Source organism: Hyperolius riggenbachi, chromosome 4 (genome assembly GCF_040937935.1).
Source record: "Hyperolius riggenbachi isolate aHypRig1 chromosome 4, aHypRig1.pri, whole genome shotgun sequence".
In the NCBI taxonomy this organism is placed as follows: domain Eukaryota; kingdom Metazoa; phylum Chordata; class Amphibia; order Anura; family Hyperoliidae; genus Hyperolius; species Hyperolius riggenbachi.
Genome location: NC_090649.1, coordinates 436,797,758 through 436,821,032, shown reverse-complemented (window position 1 = coordinate 436,821,032; position 23,275 = coordinate 436,797,758). Strand labels below are relative to the sequence as shown.

At 46.2% G+C, this 23,275-nt stretch overlaps 1 protein-coding gene across 5 annotated transcripts in view; it reads left to right on the top strand.

Moving 5' to 3' along the window:
• Window positions 1-23,275, top strand: part of PAK5 (p21 (RAC1) activated kinase 5) — a 245,399-nt gene that overhangs the window by 124,055 nt on the left and 98,069 nt on the right. For 3 of the 5 annotated variants that reach the window (XM_068232528.1, XM_068232527.1, XM_068232532.1), the window contains one exon: window positions 7,197-7,313. The exons of the other annotated variants lie outside the window; for them this stretch is intronic. In XM_068232528.1, coding sequence (XP_068088629.1) covers window positions 7,197-7,313 — 117 coding nt within the window. The remainder of the gene's footprint in view (window positions 1-7,196; window positions 7,314-23,275) is intronic. 5 annotated transcript variants of the gene reach the window in all.

The window sequence follows — 23,275 nt, the reverse complement described above, 5'->3', positions numbered from 1 at the left end:
GCCAAAGAGATCAGCAGGACTGCCAGGCAACTGGTATTGTTCAAAAGGAAATAAATATGGCAGCCTCCATATCAATCTCAGTTCAAGTGTATTTTAAATGCCTTACAATTGGAGGATATAGGTCTTGTGAATAACTTCTTTAACCCTCTTAGTCAAAAACTTGACTCTTATTTTTTTATTTTTTTTTAGAATGAAAAAAATAATTTTTTCTGTCTTTGAATTTCTATTACTGTATTTTTCAATGTTGAAAATAATTTTTCTTACTATCACCACAAAAGCAAGTTAAATGCACCTTCCCACCTAGCACAGCAGTGGTAAAACATACATAAAGTGTATTATGCAGTAAGAAACATGGGGCCTCTTTTATGGTGCTGCTGCCGCCCAAGGCCCGGGTCTCTGGGGCCTTTCCAGAGATTTGGCCCTGCATACAAAATTATGCAGACAATAGCTTTTCTGATTATATTCAGAGTTAATGAATTCCATTTTGTGCATAGAATTGGGAAAGCTGGCAGGTTGCCGCTGACGTCTGTGCAGAATCCTTCAAACTTCCTCTTCCTGTGACCTCCGGGGGCTTTCATGCTTGCCCCGGTCTTCATCACAGCTGGAAGTACGGGATAGCAATCAAAATCTGACAGATGTCATTGGGCCAGATGCAGTAAACTGCGTAACGTTGCCACAGTTTAGTGTGGGTTACCATAGCATCACTCACATTCCTGCTTGTTGTGCTAAAGGGTGCGCCACAGGCGGTACTAATGGTAAAATTGCAGTGCGTTCACCGTGCACACACAGTTTACTACATCTGGCCCAATGACATCTGTCTGGTTTTGATTGCTATTAATTCCAGCTGTGATGAGGACCAGGGCAAGCATGAAAGCCCCCGGGGGTCACAGGAAGAGGAAGTTTGAAGGATTCTGCACAGACATCAGTGACAACCTGACAGCTTTCCCAAATCTATGCAAAAAAGGGAATTCCTTAACTCTGAATATAATCTGAAAAGCTATTGTCTGCATCATTTTCTATGCAGGGATGGCTTTCCGGAAAGGCCCCAAAGGCCCATGTCTTGGGTGGCAGCAGTACAAGGGGTACTTGAACATAAAAGAGGAGTTGCTACATAGGAAAGAGGAGGCTGAAAATGGGGATCAACACATGGAAAAGGGGAAATGAATGCCCAAGGGAGCTGTTTGTGAAAGAGTTTGGCTAAATCTAAATTAAATGCTAGATACACATTGGGGGGGGGGGGGGGGGGGGGGGAGGGGGATGGGCTGTACATGGAATGGGAGGGGCGTTCTTGCCCAAAAAAGGGGAGCCACCACATACTTGGCTTAGGATCACAAAAAGTATAAATCTGGCCTTGTTTATATGTCAAATGCATTGTAGATACATAGGAGTAATGTTTTGCTGAATTAAAAATAAAAAGTAAAAGAGACTGAAGTGATATAAAGGTTGTGAGTAAATAGCACAAAACTCTGAGCATAGTTATACTGCATAGAAGGCTAAACCTTCAGAAATTTGTCCCCCTGCACTCCTCTTTGCCTCCACTAGGTGTCACCGCAATAAAAGCATTTATGGGAAAATTCTGACTACACAGCTTGCTTTACAAATCCCTGTTTATAGGACTTCACTTTCATAACATTTCTGCTGTTATTGTAAATACAGATCAAAGTAAAGAAAAAAATGTGATACTCCCCTTTTAATAATGTCTGTATAAAATATTTGGAAATTCAGCAGACAGATCAGTATTGCATACACACTAGCTACATTTTTGTTTTAGTCAAAATTGCTTTTACTTTTTTTTTGTATAGCGCTGAAGATGCGGAACACTGACATATCTTGATCATGTGTACAGTAGAATTACTATGGTATAATGTAGATATCTATGGACAACCGTAAGGCCCCTTTTACGCCTACAGGTGAAACCTGTGTTGCATTAACCTATTTTACCGCAAGGGCCCGCAAAAGTAATGAAAGTCTATGGAGACTTTCATGCCTACTGCGATTCGTTGAGGTATGCCGAAAGTATCAAATCCAATGCAAGGGCTGCAGTGCGTTACTGCAGGCACCGCCCTTAACGCACGGTGCTTGGGTTAATGGAAGTCTATGGGTGACGCAGTACGTGTAAAAGCTGGAACGCGGTGCGTCGGGGCAGACATGTGCGGACCAACAGGAATCCCAGTGACATACTTCCTGCCCAGCAGAAAGTACCTCATCGAATGGGGGCGGGCCTATGCATATGACCCTGTTGCAGCACCATGGCGCAGGTTCATATGAAGACGGCTTTTGTGCAGTGTGGTGATCGTGCGGCAGGCTCCCCTACTGCGCGATTTCTGCACCAGTATAATGTAAAACCAGCCTAACTGACATCTGACACAAACAGAAAGTGATGGTATTGTGAATAAAGACATATTTAGAGATTATCTTGTGTGAGAATCGCATGCTAAAACACTTTAATACTTTAACATATATTTATAACGTAGAGTATTGGCATCACTTCTCCGCTTAGGGCCTCGCCCACAGCAGGGGCCTCCCATGCTGCTAGAGCTACTCGCTCTGTGACTTGTATGGCCACTGCTGCATCCCCGTCACTCACAGACAGACCTCAGAGCATTGTTAATGTGATCAGAGGGGGGGGGCGGTGCAGTGACCACGGAGGGAAACTGAAGTCAGTAATCACCTCCTGGAGGGCGGAGTGGTTTTAGGAAAAAAATTGATTTGTCCTTTTTCTGTCAGAAATGAAGATTTTGATTCGATTCACAAATTTCTCCTTCCGCCTAGTCTTATGCTAGGTACACACCATACAATTTTCTGGCAGATTTACCTGCCTTTCCAACATGTCCAATTTAAATTTCGATAGATTTTCCGATCTTTTTTTTTTTTTCAATCGATTTTCATAAAAGTGAACGGAAATCGATCCGAAAATCGATCGAAATTCCGATCGGACATATTTGAAAAAATTGATCTGGTAGGTAAATCTGCCAGAAAATTGTATGGTGTGTACCTAGCATTACCTTCTGCTACATCACTAGGATTAGATTGTGAGCTCCTCTGAGGACAGTCAGTGACATGACTATGTAAAGTGCTGCAGAAGATGCCAGTGCTGTATAAATCTCTTTATATAATTTCCCTGTGTCTCTGCACCCCAAGTCCCTGTGTCAGTGCTTTTGCGCTACTGCGCATGTCCAGCACTGACAGCTATTGGGACAGGATGCAGGACGGGTCAGGGGGCGGGCCGGCCGGGTGAACGGACATGTGTGCGCATGCGGCAGGTGCACATGTGCGCTGTTATGCTGCGGTGACAGACCTAGAGCCCATTTTTAACTACCTTAAGACCGCTCCACGCCCATGGGCGTAGCCACAGCAGCCCCAGAACTGCCTAACGCCGATTGGCGTCAAGTCCTGGGGCTGCAGTTTGCAGGAGATTGCGCACAGGATGCGCGTGCATCTCCTGCTCGGGGGGCGGAGCTCCGCCGCCTCTTCAGTCTCCGAGCAGCAGAGCTGTACTGGGGACAGCCGTGTGACACGGCTGTCCCCCTGGGGGACAAGAGAGCGATCGGCTCTCATAGGCAGAAGCTTATGACAGCCGATCGCCAGGATTGGCCGGCTGGGGGGTGGGAGGATTTAGAAAAATAAATAAATAAATAGTAAAAAATAATAATAAAAAAATAACATAAATGTTGATAAAAAAAAATAAACACTGGGGGGGGCAATCAGACCCCCCCAACAGAGAGCTCTGTTGGTGGGGGGAAAAGGGGGGGAAGGATCACTCATCTGCTGTGTTGTGCGGCCCTGCAGCTTGGCCTTAAAGCTGCAGTGGCCAATTACGGTAAAAGCAGCCTGGTCTTTTGGGGGGGTTTAGCACTGTGGTCCTCAAGTGGTTAAACAGGCTTAGTTCAGCTAGTAAATAATAATAATATGGTTGGACATATGACTATGGTAGGATTATATTGTCAACTCCTCTCAGGACAATCCATATAACAGTAGTGACAAAGCATGAAACAGTTATGAGTTTGGCTACAGTGTAGTCGAACTTATATAAGAGTATGCAAGGAGTGGATCCAGTGGATCTTGAAAGAAAATATAGTGTAGTAAGTTCTGAGATGTGGAGAAATATATTTTAAAACGCACTAGATACTCACAAACCCGGGTTGCTGAACACTGTCAGCAATATGTGGGAAATCACCTGTCCCGAAATCGGCTAAGCAAGGGATTCCTTAGTAGGAAGGTCACCTTCTCTATTGTATCAGTTTTGATTTTTGTTACCAAAAGGGTATTTACATTTTAACATGCAAATATTCTCACACAAAATAATACTGGTGCCTCAAAAAAATCAAGGCAAGATTGCACACAATGTAACCATGCTTGGATTTGGCCATGCCCCTAACTTATGACACATCCCCCCAGGATGTTGCTTTTATCAAATGATTGGAGGCTAGAATATTGATGTTTACACATGTTTTTAGAGAACAGGGAAAAATTGGCAACACGCCTGATCCGGCCTCATCTGAAATGACTACTAACAGAGGTGTGCAAAGCCCCCTACAGGCAAATACACACCTTGTATTCACAACGCGTGTATCAAAAAAGGGCGCCTGGAAAAAAGGGCGCGGGATATAGCCGAAATTATAAGTTGTATTGTAAAACAATATTTTTCGTTTATAGCTTATAAAAGAAAATATAGTGCTAAATCAGTTAAATAAACGGAAATTAAACGGCAAAATGCCTTCTATAACAACAAACGAATTTGAAAATGAAACGTCAAATAGCATCTATAACAAAAAAACGATATTTACACTTGTATTAAGCAAAGTAATACAATGGTAAATTTTACAGGTATTTTACTGCAATTATACCTAACTGTAGGCTCTCCCTATTAGGGATGCTCATCCGGATTCCGCGGAAATGCAATTTCCGAAATTCCGAAATTGCATTTCTGCATCGGAATGCGGAAATCGGTAATGCAAGTGCCGTAGGCGGATTTCCGCCGGAAATCGCGGAAATTTCCGCCGGAAATCGCGGAAATTCCACCCGATTTTAACATTAATTTTCTCAAAAACTATAAGGTCTTTTTGAAAACTTTTTTTTGCATCTTGTTCACAAGATTCGGTTTAATAAATGCTGAAAATTTGGTGTTTCTAGGACTTAAGGGGGCTTTTCTTTTAACTGCTAAATTTGGCGGATTTTTGCTGTAATGTAAAATGCAGAAAATCTGCATCTGCCTATTTTCTGCATTTTACATGACAGTAAAAATCCGCCGACTTTAGAAGTTAATAGCAAAACCCCCGTAAGTCCTAGAAACACCAAATTTTCAGGGTTTATTAAACAGAACCTTCTGAGCAAGATGCAAAAAAAAAGTTTTCAAAAAGACCTTATAGTTTTTGAGAAAATTGATGTTAAAGTCGGGCGGAATTTCCGCGATTTCCGGCGGAAATTCCGCCTTGGAATGCGGAAATTGGTAGCGGAAAGCGGAATCGGTACATAACGGAATGCGGAATTAGCGTGGAATCGGAATTTGGCATTCCGACCATCCCTACTCCCTATCCCTAACCCCTAGACCCCTCCCCCCCTTTTGTGTAAATATACATAATTTAGTAAACTGTATATATTACAAATATTGTACTGTAACTATACCTATCCCTACTCTCACACATAACCCTCCCTGTACCTATCCCTAACCCCTAGACCCCCCTGGTGGTGCCTAACCCTAATCACCCCCCTGGTGGTGTATATTGTACTGTAACTATACCTATCCCTACTCTCACACAGAACCCTCCCTGTACCTATTCCTAACCCCTAGACCCCCCTAGTAGTGCCTAACCCTAACCACCACCCCCGGTGGTGTTTATTGTACTGTAACTATACCTAACCCTACTCTCACACAGAACCCTCCCTGTACCTATCCCTAACCCCTAGACCCCCCTGGTGGTGCCTAACCCTAATCACCCCCCTGGTGGTGTATATTGTACTGTAACTATACCTATCCCTACTCTCACACAGAACCCTCCCTGTACCTATCCCTAACCCCTAGACCCCCCCTGGTGGTGCCTAACCCTAACCACCCCCCTGGTGGTGCCTGACCCTAACCACCGCCTCTGAATAGAATAGATAGCCTTACAATCACGTACGCATTAAAATTTTTAAAATAACGGTAATATTAAAAGCGATATATTAGAAAACTATAATCAACGCATTATAAGTGTAAAAAACAAAGTTAATACCAAAAGCGATGTATTTCCAATAGAACAAGGTTGAAAACGATATTTAAGCATTATACGTATGAAAACGAATTTTAAATGATAAAATAAGTGTAAACGGAAATTTACTTGTTACAGCCCTGAAAGCGAAATTTAAAAACGGAAAACAAGTAAAAGCTCCTATAAGCGAAACTTAAAAACGAAAAAATAAGTAAACCACAAAGTTAAAACGAACTTGTAAACGATATTTGTAATAAACCTTATTCTGTAAACGAAAATTTTTGTTAACACGATCCCTGCAACCGTTATTTCTCGGGTGCCCTTATTTCCTGTCGGGCGCCCAATAGCCGATATTTTGCATTGCAGTCTATGGCGGCGCCCTTTTTGTCTATTAGCCATATGCGCCCTTTTTTACTGGCCCCATTCACAACAGATGCAAACTATGCATTAAACCCTGATTAAAACAGAATGCAAACTTTAAATAACAAATGGGTGCAGCTAGCCATAAGTAATCTTACATTTCTATACAGCAGGGGGAGGTGGCAGCACTTCCCAAGACCTCCTCCATTTCGTTGCATCTGTTTTGAATGCAGGTTGTGTAACCTGCCTATAACTGAGGCTCTGCACACCTATGCTGCTGGTCAATCAGGTGCAGCCTGTCTCGGTAAGCGCTGCCACCTCTCCCTGCTGTATAGAATATTGATGTGTTTATCTGGTTACTAGGGACATACATGCTGAGGGTGAACAATCTCATCATGGCCTTCTAGCTGAAACATACCCTATATTATTGCCCTATATTATTGCCGACACACACAACACATTTTTTTGACAGCTTGTATGAATTGACTGTATAGAAAAAAAAATCAAGCAACCTGCATGCCGAAATAAATGATACTTGAAGCTGACTGATAACTGCAGAGAAGGAACAGTTTAAACCGTTATTTAATGAGGATGAGTAAATATGTGTCTGTCAATGAGGTCCAATGCACTGTTATTTATGTCATACAGCAATATCATGTGTCCTCGAAGCATTTGTCTTCAGAACCATATGATCTCAGTGTGGTGCTGAGAAATGGAGGTATCGCCATCCCTGGTGCAGATAGATCAGCATCTCTTCTTTTAGAGGTCAGTAAAATCAAGTCAAGTTAGGTTTTGTGGAAAATCACCTGCACAAAATAACAGACCAAAAAGGGAGTTGGTACTTATCCTAAAGGCGAGCAGCCCGCAATCTGGGTACGGCTGTGCAGCAAGCTGGGTGGTAAGGGGAGGCATCACTGATAGTTTGCAGTCTGAGCATTATTTATTTATTATTGTTGTAACATCTTTTTGCAATATAATTTATTAATGCACATTATTTTTAGTCAAATTCTGTCATAAAAATCATACCTTTGAGAGGACTTTCAAAAGAAATTTAGAAGTTAAAGTGCACTTGAAGTGAAAAATGGTGTCCTGTCTCCCCTCTGGCCAGTGTCCCCTGTGTCTCACTGGCCCCATGCCATCCTCTGTCCCAGCTGCCCTCCTGTGACCCCCTGAGCTTCTCCGGCACAGGTGGGCAGATGGGACACAGGACACTAGGGGTACAGGGGGGAGGGGGGTGAGACACAGAAGGACAAGGGGACACCAACCAGAGGGGGGGGGGGGGCAGATAATAGGATGCTGGGGACACAGGAGGATACATGGGGACAAGATAATTGAGGAGACAACATCTACAAGACACCCCTGGACCATAGAGGCACCAGGTTAAATATATACAGTATATATTTTTCCCCTGTTTTTTTACCTCTAAACCTGGGTGCGTCTTATAGTCCAAAAAATATGGTACATACTTACCTTTGAAGAGGGAATCCTCCTGATTGTCCAAAAGGCTTCCCCATCCTCCTCGACCCCACCGATCCAGTGCTAGGACCCTCAGAACATATTCAACAAGTGCTTGTTGTATACAGTATGTTCACGCTGCTGTGCTTCCATCTGTATGCAAGTTTGACTGCATTGCGAGTGTGCAAGTACAGCCTCCACACGTGCAGCAGCATGGAGCAGCTTCTGCACAGCTTTTTCCCCTATACATGAGCAGCTCCATGCTAAGAAGGCACAAATCATACCATCATAAATGAACGGCAGCTTGGCCACGAAGAAGTAGTCCCGGCGAGCAGCGGTGGGGTCAAGGAGGACATAGGAAGTATCTGGATTATTGAGAGACTTTCCTCTACCTCATAAGCATCTCACTTTTCTTTCAATTTTTTTTCTCACAGGTTTGCTTGAAGTTACCCCATAGAGCCACTTTAATCCATGCCATGCACTGATGAAGACCAACCAATCCGAAACCGTCTGTATGCATGTTGGATTATTGTGGCTCTGTATATTTAACTAGTTGACACATCATTGCATTCCAGCACATCTGGAGGTGTGTTTAGCTCATAGGGACAAGAATGGGGGATTTGCATATTTCAGCAGTGATGCGTTGTGGGTGACATCATATTCTCACTCCAACCTAAATATTTGCAAATACTTTGGGCTTGATTCACCAAAGAGTGCTAACTGTTAGCACAGGCGTTTTCGCGTAAATTTTCGCGTTTGCGCGCTATCGAGAATTTTCGCGTGCAATTAACTGTTTTCGCGTTTGCGCGCGAAACCGGTTAATTGCACGTGATAATTCGCGATAGCGCGCAAACGCGAAAATTCACGCGAAAACGCCCGTGTTAGCACTCTTTTGTGAATCAAGCCCTTTCTGTTTTAAGAAAGCAAAATTTTGTTTTCATGTCATTTCCTGGCTCTTCCTACTCAGTAAGCCTGCACCTATTCAGTAAGGAGTTCATTGGGCAAGACTCCCTAACACTGCTACTGCCTACTGAGTGCACTCTAGTGGCTGCCTCGCAAGCGCTTTGAGTCCGACAGGAGAAAGGCGCTATACAAATATTGCAATTATTATTATTTTAGCAAGAGGGCTTTTTGGTCCATTGTAGCCCCTCACACACTCCTAGGAGTTCTGGTTCATCACGAGCTTGCTGGGTACTCTGTAAGGCATGTGACACTATTGCCACATCTTGTCTCTTTGACAGGCCACTGCACTGGAAACTTCTGGCAATCGCATGTTGTCGATACTATTTTTTACATCAGGACTATTATTATTATTAATGATGATTTATATGATGCCATCATCTTTCATGGTGCTGTAGAGAGGTAAGAAACAGGCAAGGGTGAAACAAAAAAAGGGTGCAGGAGCTTTGGCAGAAAAAAGGGCTCTGCCATTGGAGCCAATTATAAAAGCTGCGATTAGCGGCAAAGAAGATACATTTTTGCAGCAATGAAGTGGCGGCCGGACTTCTCTTCATAGCCACACATCACGGTTCTGCAACCGGGGAGGAGGGGGGGAGCTAAGGTTTAGGCACCATGCGGGAGGGGAGTTGGATAGGTGCCAACAGGGGAGGATGGTTAAAGGGGAACTGAAGCGAGAGGTATATGGAGGCTGTCATGTTTATTTCCTTTTAGACAATACCAGTTGCCTGGCAGCCCTGCTGATCCTCTGCCTCTAATACTATTAGCCATAGCCCCTGAACAAGCATGCAGCAGATCAGGTGTTTCAGTGGTTCAGACTTATAAGTCTGATCTGGCAAGACTAGCTGCATGCTTGTTTCTGATTTTAATTAGATACTACTGCAGAGAAATAGACCAGCAGGGCTGCCAGGCAACTGGTATTGATTAAAAGGAAATAAACATGACAGCCTTCATATACCTCTCTCTTCAGTTCTTCTTTAAGGGTTAGGTGAAACCAAGGTAGGAGGTTAGGGCTATGCGGCAAAATCTGAAATTTGCGGCAATGAGAGTAATTTGCACCCAGTAAAATAGCAGGTGCCGAGTTTTCTCGCTATGCAAATTGTGGCTTTGAATAGCGAGAAGACACGACAAGGGTACATCAAAATACAGAAATTGGTACATAATACATAAGTTGTAGTCAATACAATAAAGTACAGGGACACATATATAGTAATGAACAAAACATAAAGCAAGAAAGGAATATGAGAGTCTTGCCCTTGTAAGGGTATAATCTAAAGGACATGCAGTTGTGGTGGCCTCATTTGAGCTAAGAATTTTGCTTAATCAGCGATCAGATGTACAATTATAGCTGCCTGGAGCGGGGTTTAAATGCTTTTGTCTGATTCTGCCTGTGATAAATGGTTATTTTTGAATGAAAAGCATGGGCATCTGAGAGCACTGTAAGCCAAGGATTAATTCTGAGTTGGATGAATAGGAAAAGGCTTAACTACTATTGCATATGTTGCCTAGTGTAACCCTCCATATGTGCTGCATGGCGCAGTCACAGAGATGATTGTTCTGTATTGTATTTCTGATACTGTTTCTGTAACAGTGATTATTACTTTAAAGAGAAACCGTGACCAAGGATTCAACTTCATCCCAATCAGTAGCTGATATCCCCTTTCCCATGAGAAATATGTTCCTTTTCTCAAACGGATCATCAGGGGCCTCTGTATGGCTGATATTGGTGCTGACATCACACTGTGGGAGCCTTGTTGCATTGTGGGAAATAACAGCTGTTTCCAACTGCCAAAAAATCATGCAACATCTCCTTCCAGTGGCATCACCTTCCAGCAGTAAAAATGTCGCCATGTGACAAATGTCAGAATGTAAACCAGGGTGAGGAAAGATTTTACAATGGGCAAACACTGACTAAATCATTTATACATAATTATTGTAAAAATTAAGCACTTTTGTTCATTACGTTCTTTTGAGTGGGGCTCTTCTTTAAAGGGGCACTGCAGTGACATATCCAGTTGTGGAATTTAGTATTATTGAGAATACCCACTGTTGTGGTAATTTTCCACATGCCAGCTTCCGAAACACTATATATATATATATATATATATATATATATATATATATATATATATATATATATTTTGTGGTTGGGTAGACACGATGGTTACGGCAGTGGGGGGAAAAAGAAGAGAAGAGAGTCTCTGGTGAAGCAGGGTTTATTTCTGCGAAACAGCTGTCATACATCTTAACGTCTGTTTAAAGAGACACTGAAGCGAGAATAAATCTCGCTTCAGTGCTTATATTCAGCAGGGGCATGTGTGCCCCTGCTAAAACGCCGCTATCCCGCGGCTAAACGGGGGTCCCTTACCTCCCAAATCCACTCCGTGCAGCGGGGGATCACTTCCGCATTGAGGCATGGCTAATGGCCGCAGCCCTGCCTCACCGCACGTCAGTCAGCGCGTATCTCCGCCTCTCCCCCGCCCCTCTCAGTCTTCCTCGCTGAGAGGGGCGGGGGAGAGGCGGCGATGCGCCGCTGATAGACAGCACTGAGAGGCAGGGCTGCAGCCGTTAGCCCTGCCTCAACAGCAGCAAAATCTACGACCAAGTTGGTCGTAGATTTTGCGGGGGGGGATTGGGGGGTAATGGACCGCTGTTTAGCCACGGGATGGCGGCATTTTAGCAGGGGCACACATGCCCCTGCTGAATATAAGCACTGAAGCGAGATTTATTCTCGCTTCAGTGTCTCTTTAAAACAACTTTTCAGCACTCTGCAATTGTATATATTTAATACTGGCTTTGGAACTCTCAGTAGCCATTTTGCAGCGCTGATCCTGACAGCTGTGATAAATTTCAGAATATAAATGAGAGTGAGAAATTATTTCAAAATAGGCAAACACTAAATAATTTATAAATTAATCTTGTAACAAAAAATGTGGTGTATACATATATTTATGTATGTACTGCATTTTTCGTAATATAAGATAATACAAACTATAAGACGCACCTAGGTTTAGAAGACAAAATACAAGGGAAAATAATATACTAAACCTGGTGCATCCATGGTGCGGGGGCGTCGTATGCCCCCAATCATTATATCCCCATTGTGTCCTTGTGTCCTCCGCCCCCTTTGTGTCCTCTGCTCCCCTTGTGTCCTCTGCTGCCCTTGTGTCCTCTACCCCCCTTGTGTCCTCTACCCCCCTTGTGTCCTCTGCCCCCCCTTATGTCCTCCGCCCCCCTTGTGTCCTCTGCCCTCCTTGTGTCCTCTGCCCCCCTTGTGTCCTCTACCCCCCTTGTGTCCTCTACCCCCCTTGTGTCCTCTGCCCCCCCTTATGTCCTCTGCCCTCCTTGTGTCCTCTGCCTCCCTTGTGTCCTCTGCCCTCCCTGTGCCCTTTGCCCTCCTTGTGTTCTCTGCCCCCCTTGTGTTCTCTGTCCCCCTTGTGTCCTCTGCTGCCCTTGTGTCCTCTGCTGCCCTTGTGTCCTCTGCTGCCCTTGTGTCCTCTGCGCCCCCTTGTGTCCTCTGCCTCCCTTGTGTCCTCTGCCCCCCTTGTGTCCTCTGCCCCCCCTTGTGTCCTCTGCCCTCCTTGTGTCCTCTGCCCCCCCTTTTGTCCTCTGCCCTCCTTGTGTCCTCTGTTGCCCTTGTGTCCTCTGCCCCCATTGTGTCCTCTGCCCTCCTTGTGTCCTCTGCTGCCCTTGTGTCCTCTGCCCCCCTTGTGTCCTCCACCCCCCTTGTGTCCTCTGCCCTCCTTGTGTCCTCTGCCCTCCTTGTGTCCTCTGCCCCCCTTGTGTCCTCTACCCCCCTTGTGTCCTCTACCCCCCTTGTGTCCTCGGCCTCCCCTTATGTCCTCTGCCCTCCTTGTGTCCTCTGCCTCCCTTGTGTCCTCTGCCCTCCCTGTGTCCTCTGCCCTCCTTGTGTCCTCTGCTGCCCTTGTGTCCTCTGCCCCCCTTGTGTCCTCTGCTGTCCTTGTGTCCTCTGCCCCCCTTGTGTCCTCTGCTGCCCTTGTGTCCTCTGCCCCCCTTGTGTCCTCTGCTCCCCCTTGTGTCCTCTGCCCTCCTTGTGTCCTCTGGCTCCCTTGTGTCCTCTGCCCCCCTTGTGTCCTCTGCCCTCCTTGTGTCCTCTGCCCCCCTTGTGTCCTCTGCTGCCCTTTTTGTGTCCTCTGCTGCCCTTGTGTCCTCTGCCCCATTGTGTCCTCTGCCCTCCTTGTGTCCTCTGCTGCCCTTGTGTCCTCTGCCTCCCTTGTGTCCCCTGCCCCCCTTGTGTCCCCTGCCCCCCTTGTGTCCTCTGCCCTCCTTGTGTCCTCTGCTGCCCTTGTGTCCTCTGCCCCCCTTGTGTCCTCTGCCCCCCTTGTGTCCTCTTACCTGGGGCTTCTACTGGTCCCCTGTGAGCTGGAGCAAGGACGAGCGCAGCCAGGACCGCACAGGCGCAGTGGCTTGCGACATTAACCTCCCTAGCATTCTGGACGAGCTGTGCTCATCCAGAGACGCTAGAGGGCACCGCTCAGGCCCCACTGGGCCGATTTTGATAATTTTTTTTTCAAACACGCAGCTAGCACTTTGCTAGCTGCGTGTTTGCCCCGATCGTCGCCACTCGCTGCCGATCCGCCGCTACCCGACGAGAAAGAGGGCCCCCCCGCACACCCCGTGCACAGCCTGGCCAATCGCCGCCAGGCTGCGCTTTGGGGTGGATCGGGAGTCCCAGTGACGTCACGACGTCAATGACGTCACTCCATTCATCGCCATGGCGACGGGGCGGGGGAAGCCCTAAAGGAAATCCCGTTCAGAACGGGATTTCCTTATGGGCGTGATTGCCGGCGGCGATCGGAAGGGTGGGAGGGAGAGAGAAGGAAGGGGAGAATCATGTAGCTAGCGCTAGGCTAGCTACATGAAAGGGAAAAAAAATCGGGCAAAGAAAAATTGAAACGCCCAGCAGGTTAAAGTCACAAATACCGGAAGTGAGCCACGGCAGGGGATCACAGGATCGTTTTGTCGTCTGCAGGGTACCGTTTTTTCGGTCTTACAGTACTCCTTTAAATTAGAGTGTATGCTAGTCTGAAAAAAATGTATTTTTATGGTGCACTTAATGCTTGAAAGGTTTGGAGAGAGATGGCTGTGTTTTGTAAGTTATTTCCAGAGAAGGGGATAATCTCATGAGAAGCATACATGAATGGGAGTATAGCAGAAGGTCACGTGCCGAGCGGAGGTTGCAATTGGGATGCTACTTGGAGACTAGTCAGAGATTTATGTTAGAGAAATATTGTGGAGAGCTTTGTAGGTTAGAGCTAAATGTTTGAAGTGAATTCTCTGGTTCAGAATGATATTATGGCAATGTTGATAAATACTGTCAAAGTATACATACTGCTATACTCAATTTGCTGCAGAAAGCACGGTTACATAAAATACTGCTACAGTATAACTTTACATATAACTGCATATTCATATTTTACCACTAGATGGCAGCAATACGTTGCCTTACTTGCATGTTTGTTGTGGCATGCGATAGCACTTTCAGTAAATAGTATACAATGAGGTTGTATTAACCTCAGAGGAGATTTTCATATTCACTTACACCGCCTGCATGTTATTCACTGTAGATGTTTGCAATTGCATCAAATACAGTGTGGTTCAAAGAGGTTTTTAAGAAGGTGACAATAACGTAACTGTTTGGTGATGTATTGTTAAAAGTAGTAGTAGTAATAATAATAATATTAGTATAATAGCAGCAGTATTTATATTTTTCATTTACATGTAATTGAAACATTTGTGCAGCACTTAAAGTGAACCGAGGTGAGAGGGGTATGGAGGCTGCCATATGTATTTCCTTTAACCTCTTGAGGGCCATGGGCTTTACCCCCCCTACAGAGCAGGCTATTTTTGTTAAAAAAGGCCACTGCAGCTTTAAGGCCAAGCTGCAGGACCGCACAACACAGCACACCAGTGATTCCTCCCCCCTTTTCTCCCCATCAACAGAGCTCTCTGTTGGTGGGGTCTGATCCCCCCCCCCCCCCCCCCCAGTGTTTGTTTGTTTTGTGTAAATGTTGTCTTTTTTAATAAAACTGCCTGTTTTTTTTTCTTTTCGCTCTTCCCTCCCTCCCTCCCACCCCACAGCCAGCCAATAACGGCGATCAGCTGTCATAGGCTTGTGCCTATGAGAGCCGATCGCTCTCTAGTGTCCCATGGGGACAGCCGTGTCACATGGCTGTCCCTAGTACAGCGCTGCTGCCGATCGCAGCGCTGTACAATGTAATTAGACGTCTAACAGTCTCCCGAGCGGCAACCGCCGACTCGGAGACTGAATGCGCGCGCAGTATGCGCGCGATCTCCTGTACTGCGAGCCCCAAGGACTTTACGCCAATCGGCGTTAGCTGGTCCTGAGGCTGCCGCCGCGGCCACGCCCGTTGGCGTGACGCGGTTGGCAACCGGATAAAACATTACCAGTTGCCTGGCAGTCCAGCTGATCCTGTGTCTCTAATCATTTAGCCATAGACCCTGAACAAGCATATGCAGATCAGGTACTCTGACTCAGCGGACTCAGGTTTTACTGGACCATACATCTGCTTGCTCTAGGGTTTTGACTCAGACAATACATATGCCAGAACATCAACAGGGCTGCCAGGCAACTGGAATTGTTTAGAAGGAAATAAATATGGCAGCCTCCATATCTCTCTCACCTAAGTTTCCCTTTAAAGTGGACCCAAACCAAACATTTTTTTAATTCATAATATTTAGTTGCACCCAGGGCCGGCCCTAGACTTTTTGCCGCCTGAGGCAAAATTGGAAAAAATCGCCGCCCCCCCCCCCAACCGTGGGTGGGGGGGTTAGGCGCCGAGCTGGAGAGGTAGCGGGCAGAAAGGGGGTAATGGGCCTAGCGGCGGGGAGGGGGGTCGGACCCCCCCCCCTCCCTCGCCTGGGTCCCCCGATCTGCGCTCCTCCTCCAGCGTTACGTACAAACCTACATATGATGAAGAGGCAACGGGCGGGGGAATCACTCACCTCTTCCGCGTTCCATCGTGCGCTCCACTGACGTCACTTCCTGCAAGGCCGTCCACTTACAATACAGTGGGCGGCGTTGCCGAAAGTGACGTTAGTGGAGCACGCGATGGAACGCGGAAGAGGTGAGTGATTCCCCCGCCCGTTGCCTCTTCATCATATGCAGGCTTGTACGTAACGCTGGAGGAGGAGAGCAGATCGGGGGATCCAGGCGAGGGAGGGGGGGGGGGGGGTCCGACCCCCCTCCCCGCCGATAGGCCCAATACCCCCTTTCTGCCCACTACCCCTCCAGCTCGGCGGGCGGCCCCCAGCGTCTATGGACAGGCGGGTGCCGCCCCCCCCCCCCCCCAGATATGCCGCCTGAGGCAAATGTTTCACCCGGCTTCATGAGCGAGCCGGCCCTGGTTGCACCACTCTGACACATAGAAAGATAAATAAACACTCCTTTAAGCCTATGAACACTTCAGTGCATGCTTTTCACCCTCCTCTTTTTATAACTAGGGTTATACAGGTGGCAGCCATTACTTCTGAGCTTAGTAGGAGGTTTTAGATCATGGGTGTGTTTGTCATCATACTCTCCCTCACAGGGGCGTCGTCTATGTGAAATCTCACTAAAGCTGAGATCACCTCCCCTGTGACATCATCAGTAGCAGCCTGTGTTTTGTTTTTGTTTTTTATCTTCTCCACCAGTTTGCCGAAAAAATCCCGGCAATATGAAAGGAAGGGAAGGGATCCTTCAATAAATGTAAAATATTTTATATTTGTCATCATGCAGCTGAAAAAAGGCTGCTATTTATCATTATAATTTAGAAAATATATTTTATTTCTGAAATCTTGTATTTTTAATTTGGGTCCACATTAACAGAGTACATCAAATAACTTTTTTTTAGAAAGCCAATCAATATATAAATTGTTCAAACAGTAGTGCATTGAAAATTTTATTTATTTCAGTAATTCAGTTCAAAAAGCGAAATTCATATTTTATATAGATTCATTATACACAGAGCGAAATATTTTGAAGCGTTTCTTTCTTTTTATTTTGCTGATTATAGCTTATAGCTAATGAAAACACAGAATTCAATATCTCAGAAAATTTGAATATTGTGAAAAAGTTTCATATTGTAGACCCGTGCTTTCTCATTCCACTTAAGCTAATTAACTCAAAACACTTGCAAGGAGTCATGAGCCTTTATATGATCTCTCGGCCTGCATTAGTAGGCCACAAAATAATGGGGAGACTGCAGACCTGACATGTGTCCGTCCAGAAGACAGTCTTTGACACCCTTCACAAAGATGATAACCTCCAAAAGTCATTGCTAAAGAAGTCTATTGACAGAGTGCTGTATGCAAACACATTCATGGAAAGTTAAGTGGAAGGAAAAAATGTGGCAGTGAAAGGTGCACAAATAACGGGATAACCCTTGAGCCTTGAGAGGATTGTGAAGCACAGTCCATTCAAAAATTTTAGGAGAGATTCACAAGGAGTTGAGTGCAGGACGGAGTCAGTGCTTCAAGAGCCACCACTCACAGACATATCAGGGACAGCCCCAGATTTATCTCACAGGAGCCAAAAGGCACAGAAGTTTTGGTTTGAACCTACAAACCCCCGCTGAACCGCACCACAAGTATGCTTGCTGGCCCAGTTGTCACTTCTCCCTTACTTCCCTTGCCCATCATAGGTAGCTACAGATGCCCCTTCGTGTTCAATATCAAGAAGTACCCTCAAATCAAGTAGCTAGAGGGGCCTCCAAGTGTTAGGTAGCTATAGGAACCTCAGTAGATAGAGGTGCCCCTGACTGAAGGGAGCTCTCGTCAGTGGAATGCCGAGAGCAGGTTGAGTAACCTCTCATTCACACTCTCATCAGGTTTCTGCATAGGGAAGGAGGGAGGGAGGTGCTTGAGGAGGGGAGTGAGCCGCCTTTCCATCATCAGGCGCCTGTAGGCACATGCCTATAGCGCCTTATGGTAAATCCAGCCCTGATCAGAGACATGGGGTACAACTGCTGCATTCCTTGTGGCACACCATTCCTGAACTAGACACAGCATGAGAAGCGTCTTATCTGGGCTACATAGAAAACAGATTGGACTGTTGCCTAGTGGTCCAAAGTCCTCTGTTCAGATGAAAGTAAATTTTGCAATTCAGTTGAAAATCAAGGATTCTCAGGGTTTTATTTCTTTTCAAAAAGTGCTTACCTGCTTCGTGTAGCCCGTTGTAAGTCGACGGTAACAAAACTAGCTGTCGGTGGCAGAATGGAGGATCGTGCAAGACCGGCGCGGGGCAGGAGGGCTGCTGGGGGCTTGGGGAAGCCCCAGGTAACTTAAATTGTTTGTTCTTTAGGAGTTTACAATTCTGCTTTAGTTTCATTTTTGTGACCCCTGGGGTCATAACGCTGGAAGCGCTGCTTATTGTATCTCACACAGAGCAGCGTGCAGGGAGGCGGGAAGCGGCCGTGGAGAGGCAGGTGGAGAAGGGGCGTTGGGAACACCCCCGGTGGGCATTTTGCAGGAGTTCTTCTCCTGCTAGCCACGCCCCTTCCCCTTGAGATTGGCAACAAGCTGAATGTCAGATGGCACAGCGCAGGAGAGCATTGCATAAGGGACACAGAGGCATGACATGGACCAGGGAACATGCCTCTGTGTCCCATCTGCCCCCCCCCCCATGCCTCCTTGGGTACACTTTAACATGTGCCAGCGTTAAAGGACAACCGAAGCGAGAAGGATGTGGAGGTTGCCATATTTATTTCCTTTTAAGCAATACCAGTTGCCTGGCTGTCCTGCTGATCTGCTCTCTGCCTCTAATACTTTCAGCCATAGACCCTGAACAAGCATGCAGCAGATCAGGTGTCTGACAAAATTAACTGCATGCTGGTTCCTGGTGTTATTCAGGCACTGCTGCAGCCAAATAGATCAGCAGGATGCCAATCAACTGGTATTGTCTAAAAGGAAATAAATATGGCAGTCTCCATATTCTTCTCACTTCAGTTCTCCTTTAAGTTTAGTGTTCTTCTGTGAATATACCGCATAGGTCACCAAGTTGCAGTTGGTGCTGTGCAAATGTGTCAAGCGACAGTGGGTGCTAAGCAACACTGGGTAGCAAATAATGCCAAGTTGCATTGGTTGTTTGGTTGCTGCAGGTGCTAAGCAGCATAGGGTAGCTGATATCTGGAACCCTGATGGTTGGCTACACACTATAGCCAATATCTGGTGCTACATTACATATTATTTACCCCAGTGGCATAACGTGCATCTTGCAATTGGTCTGACCCATGTTACCTAGGTAACAGCCACATTGCTAAAGAAAAACACGTTACTAGATTTTTGCATAAAGCAGCCATTACCTAGGCAACGTGGGTCGCAATAATGACTCAAAACACACTTTGTCAGTGCTACAGGAATCAGTAAAATTGCTGTATGCTTTCGGCACTAGTTATTAATTATGGCCCAATATACATTAAAGTGGACCTGATGAAGATTTGCACAGGACTGAAGGAAAACATTTAGAAATGCACCCTGTATGTATTTAGAACGTTTAGCCTGTCTAATCCCCCTCATCTGTGACTAAGCACAGGTTGTAATTTGATCCCTCAGCTGTGTCAGCTGACTGCCACGGCAGAAAGCTAATTGATAAAAACAGAATATTAACCCTATGTCTACTTACATGAAAGCAGGGAGTAGACACACTGCAGATTTATTGCAGGATTTGTATCAGCTGTAACAAAGAAATGTCTTTTAAAGATTATGCTATTGCTTATCTTAAAGAGCAGAGATGAAGTTCTGAATTCAGGTCCACTTTGAATAAAATCAAACCTGCAATAAGATGTTAGTCTTTCATTCTGCATCAAGGTGTACTTTAATAAAGTGGACCTGAACTCTTGCACAGGACAGAAGGAAAACAGAGAAATGCACCCTGTATGAATTTAGATAGTTTAGCCTGTTAAATTCTCCCTCGTTTGTGTATAATCACAAGTTGTAATTTGATCTCTTCCCTGTGTCGCATGACTGCCATGGCAGATAAGCTCATTTGAAAGCACAGAATGTTAACAATATATTCAATGAAAGCAGGAAGTAGAAACAGTGCAGATTTATTTTAGGATTTGTATCAGCAGTAACAGAGAAATGTTTTTGCAGATCTTTTAGAACATAGAGTATGTTCCGAGTTCAGGTCTGCTTTAGACGACCGCTCCACGCCAGTTGGCGTGGATGTGGCCCCAGGACCGCCTAATGCCGGTCAGCGTGCAGTCCTGGGGGCGGAGTTTGCAGGGGATCCCACACGCTGATGTGCGCGCATCCCCACTTGAATGACGGAGCGGAGCTCTGTCATCAGCCTCACAGCGGCGTTGTGCGGCCCTGCATCGAGGCCTTAAAGCTGCAGTGGCCTATATAGTGAAAAATGGCCTGGTCTTTAGGGGGTTTAACACTGCGGTCCTTAAGTGGTTAAGTGAAGACAGAATTTTAGTTTTCTACAAAACAGGCATTGGCAATACTTAACATTACAAGTGTTTCCAATGAGTGTACACAGACTGATTGGCGATGTCCACATGCAGTCACACAATTCAGAAATCACGGCAATCGGCATACAGGGACTCCATGAATCACTGCTATAATTGACATGCCTCATTGGATGGCGGAATGAAGCCTGCTGCACAACACAAGAGCTTTCTGATCTGCAAATTACAGAGGCTAAATCACCACCAGTGCTTTTTATCTGTGTCCTCCTACAAACGGGCATCACGGCATTAGAAGGCAGGATTAGAGCGCTATTACCGAGTCTGAACATTAACTGTCGGCAGAGATTTCATCTGTGCCTCGGTAAAAGCTGGGATCTCTGCTGCACACAGATAAATACATTATTAATAGCAAGATCTGACTCACGACTCTGCCTGCATTACTCACTGTGTGGGATTGTATGAGTATCTCCAGTATTAAAGTCCCCATGCCTTTCTCTAAAACATCAGAAGGATTCCATGCTCTTGTACTGGAAGTCATTAGCTTAGGATTATGTATAACATGCTTACAGTTGTAGTTACATGAATACATCAGTGCTGCCACCTTAAAGGGATACGTACGCCTACAAGAAAAAAAAACTGTTGAACTTACCTGGGGCTTCTTGAAGCCCCCTGCAGTCATCCTGTGCCCACGCCATCCTTTCTGAAACCCTCCAGCAAGCAGCGGCTGCCCCCTCAATGCTGGCCGGGTGCAGATGGTCGAAGGCTATATTGCACATGCACGCAGGGCCGGATTTGTAATCTTTACCGCCCAAGGCCGCTGTCACCAGCCGCCCCCTTTAGTATAGGTAGCAAGATGACCCTTCCCCTTCCCTCCAATATAGGTAGCTAGATGACTCCTCCCCCTTTCCCTCCAGTATAGGTAGCCTGATGACCCCCCCCCCTCAGTATAGGTAGCCAGATGACCCATCCCCTTTTCCCTCCAGTATAGGTAGCCATATAGCTCCCTTAAAGGGATACTTAAGTAAAAAAAATTGATTTTTACTCACCTGGGGCATCCCTCAGCCCCCTGAAGTTGTATGGTGCCCTCGCAGCCTCGCTCCGATCCTCCTGTCCCCGCCGGTGGCTACTTCCGGGTTCGGCGACAGCCGCCGACAGGCTGGGAACGCGAGTGATTCTCCGCGTTCCCAGCCGCTGTATCACCCTCTATGCTGCTAAAGCATATAACATATACAGACAGCCAAACCCGGACTAAGCCGCCGGCGGGGACAGGAGGATCGGAGCGAGGCTGCGAGGGCACCATACAGCTTCAGGGGGCTGAGGGATGCCCCAGGTGAGTAAAAGTCTTTTTTTTTTTTACTTAAGTATCCCTTTAATCCCTCCTTTTCCCACCTCCACCTTTTAGTATAGGTAGCCAGCTCATCTTCATACTGCAGCAGCCATCAGTGTCACTCATTTCTCCACTCGTCTCCAGTGCAGAAGCTTCCTCTCTCTTTCCGTCTCCAATGCTGCCATAGCCGCCGGCCAGAATGCAAATGTGTACAGAGAGCAAGCTGATCGCCTGATCTCCCTGCATTGCAATATTTGCAAGCTTGCAGTTTAGCCTGCTGCGTTGGTGCTCTTGCTCCTGTGGTGCCCAAGGCCATGGCCTAGGTGGTCTTGGCCTAAATCCAGCCCTGTATGCACAGCCACGAGCCGCACACAGTCTGATCATGCTCCTGTCGTCGGGAGCCTTCTGCGCATGTGCAGTAGCAATTTATCCATGCTGTGCCTGCGCAGAATGCTGCCGTGCACAGGGATGCGATTAGCAGGCACTTTGCAGGCCACCTTTGAGGGGGTCGCCGCTGCTGGCTGGAGGGTCTCGGAAGGCCTGCACAGGATGACTGCAGGGGGTGCAAGAAGCCCCAGGTAAGTTCAACTGTTTTGTGTTTTTTTTGACAGGCTTTAGATTTCCTTTAAAACCATATGTTTATAGGCATTCCTCCATGACTGTAGTATGCAAGACTCTGAAGCAGCAGAATTTACCATAAGTGGACAAGTCATTGTAGCAGCATAGAGGGACCAACAAGATGCAGATAGGATCGGTGAGGAGGAACTAGAATCCAGTTTAGAATTTCTCCTCGACGGCAAAAAACTGCAGTTTGTTGTTTGGACACAAGATGTCCTCATAGCAGTGATCTCTCCTAGGTAGGCAATTTTTCATGCAGGAGATACCTGAAAAGCTGAAAATCGTGGCAGCGGCTCCCCTTTCCTTTCAGTAAGTGGTTCAGTCAGTCCTGGGCCTCTGTACAGGACTGAGGTTATTTAAAGCCCACGTTATTTCTGTTAACTATAATCCTCTACTTAAACAAAACTAGTCTCCCCCCCCCCTACCCCCTACTAATTTTTGAAAGACTTTACTATTGGGGTCCCAACCATCTAGCTAAACAGTCCATGGAGTAGAAGATCCTCCAAACTGCTTCTGATCAGTTACCTTTTCACACTTTCCTTCCCCCTCCCCCCAAAAATACCACAGCCCCATGGCTAAGATACCTGGCACTTCCTATATAACATTTTTATTCATCTATCTTCCCCACCACACCCATACCATTACTACACACACCCCTCTCCCCCCCTACACTCATCCAACATTTGTACAGCTCATCCATTCATGTACTGGGTCTCCTCTACTTTATTATCTATTTTCTAACTACTGTCACTGGGCCTCATGGGGCCCTCAGTAGCCTATCATAATCCCCTGAATTCTTAAACTGCTCCCAGTGGAGCCATCTGCTCTCATGTGCATGCTGTTCTCCCTTGATATAGCTTGTTAACTCTTCCATTCTCTGTATTTCTGCCACCTCTTTAAGCCATTCCTGAATTGTTGGACCTTGAGTAGATTTTCAG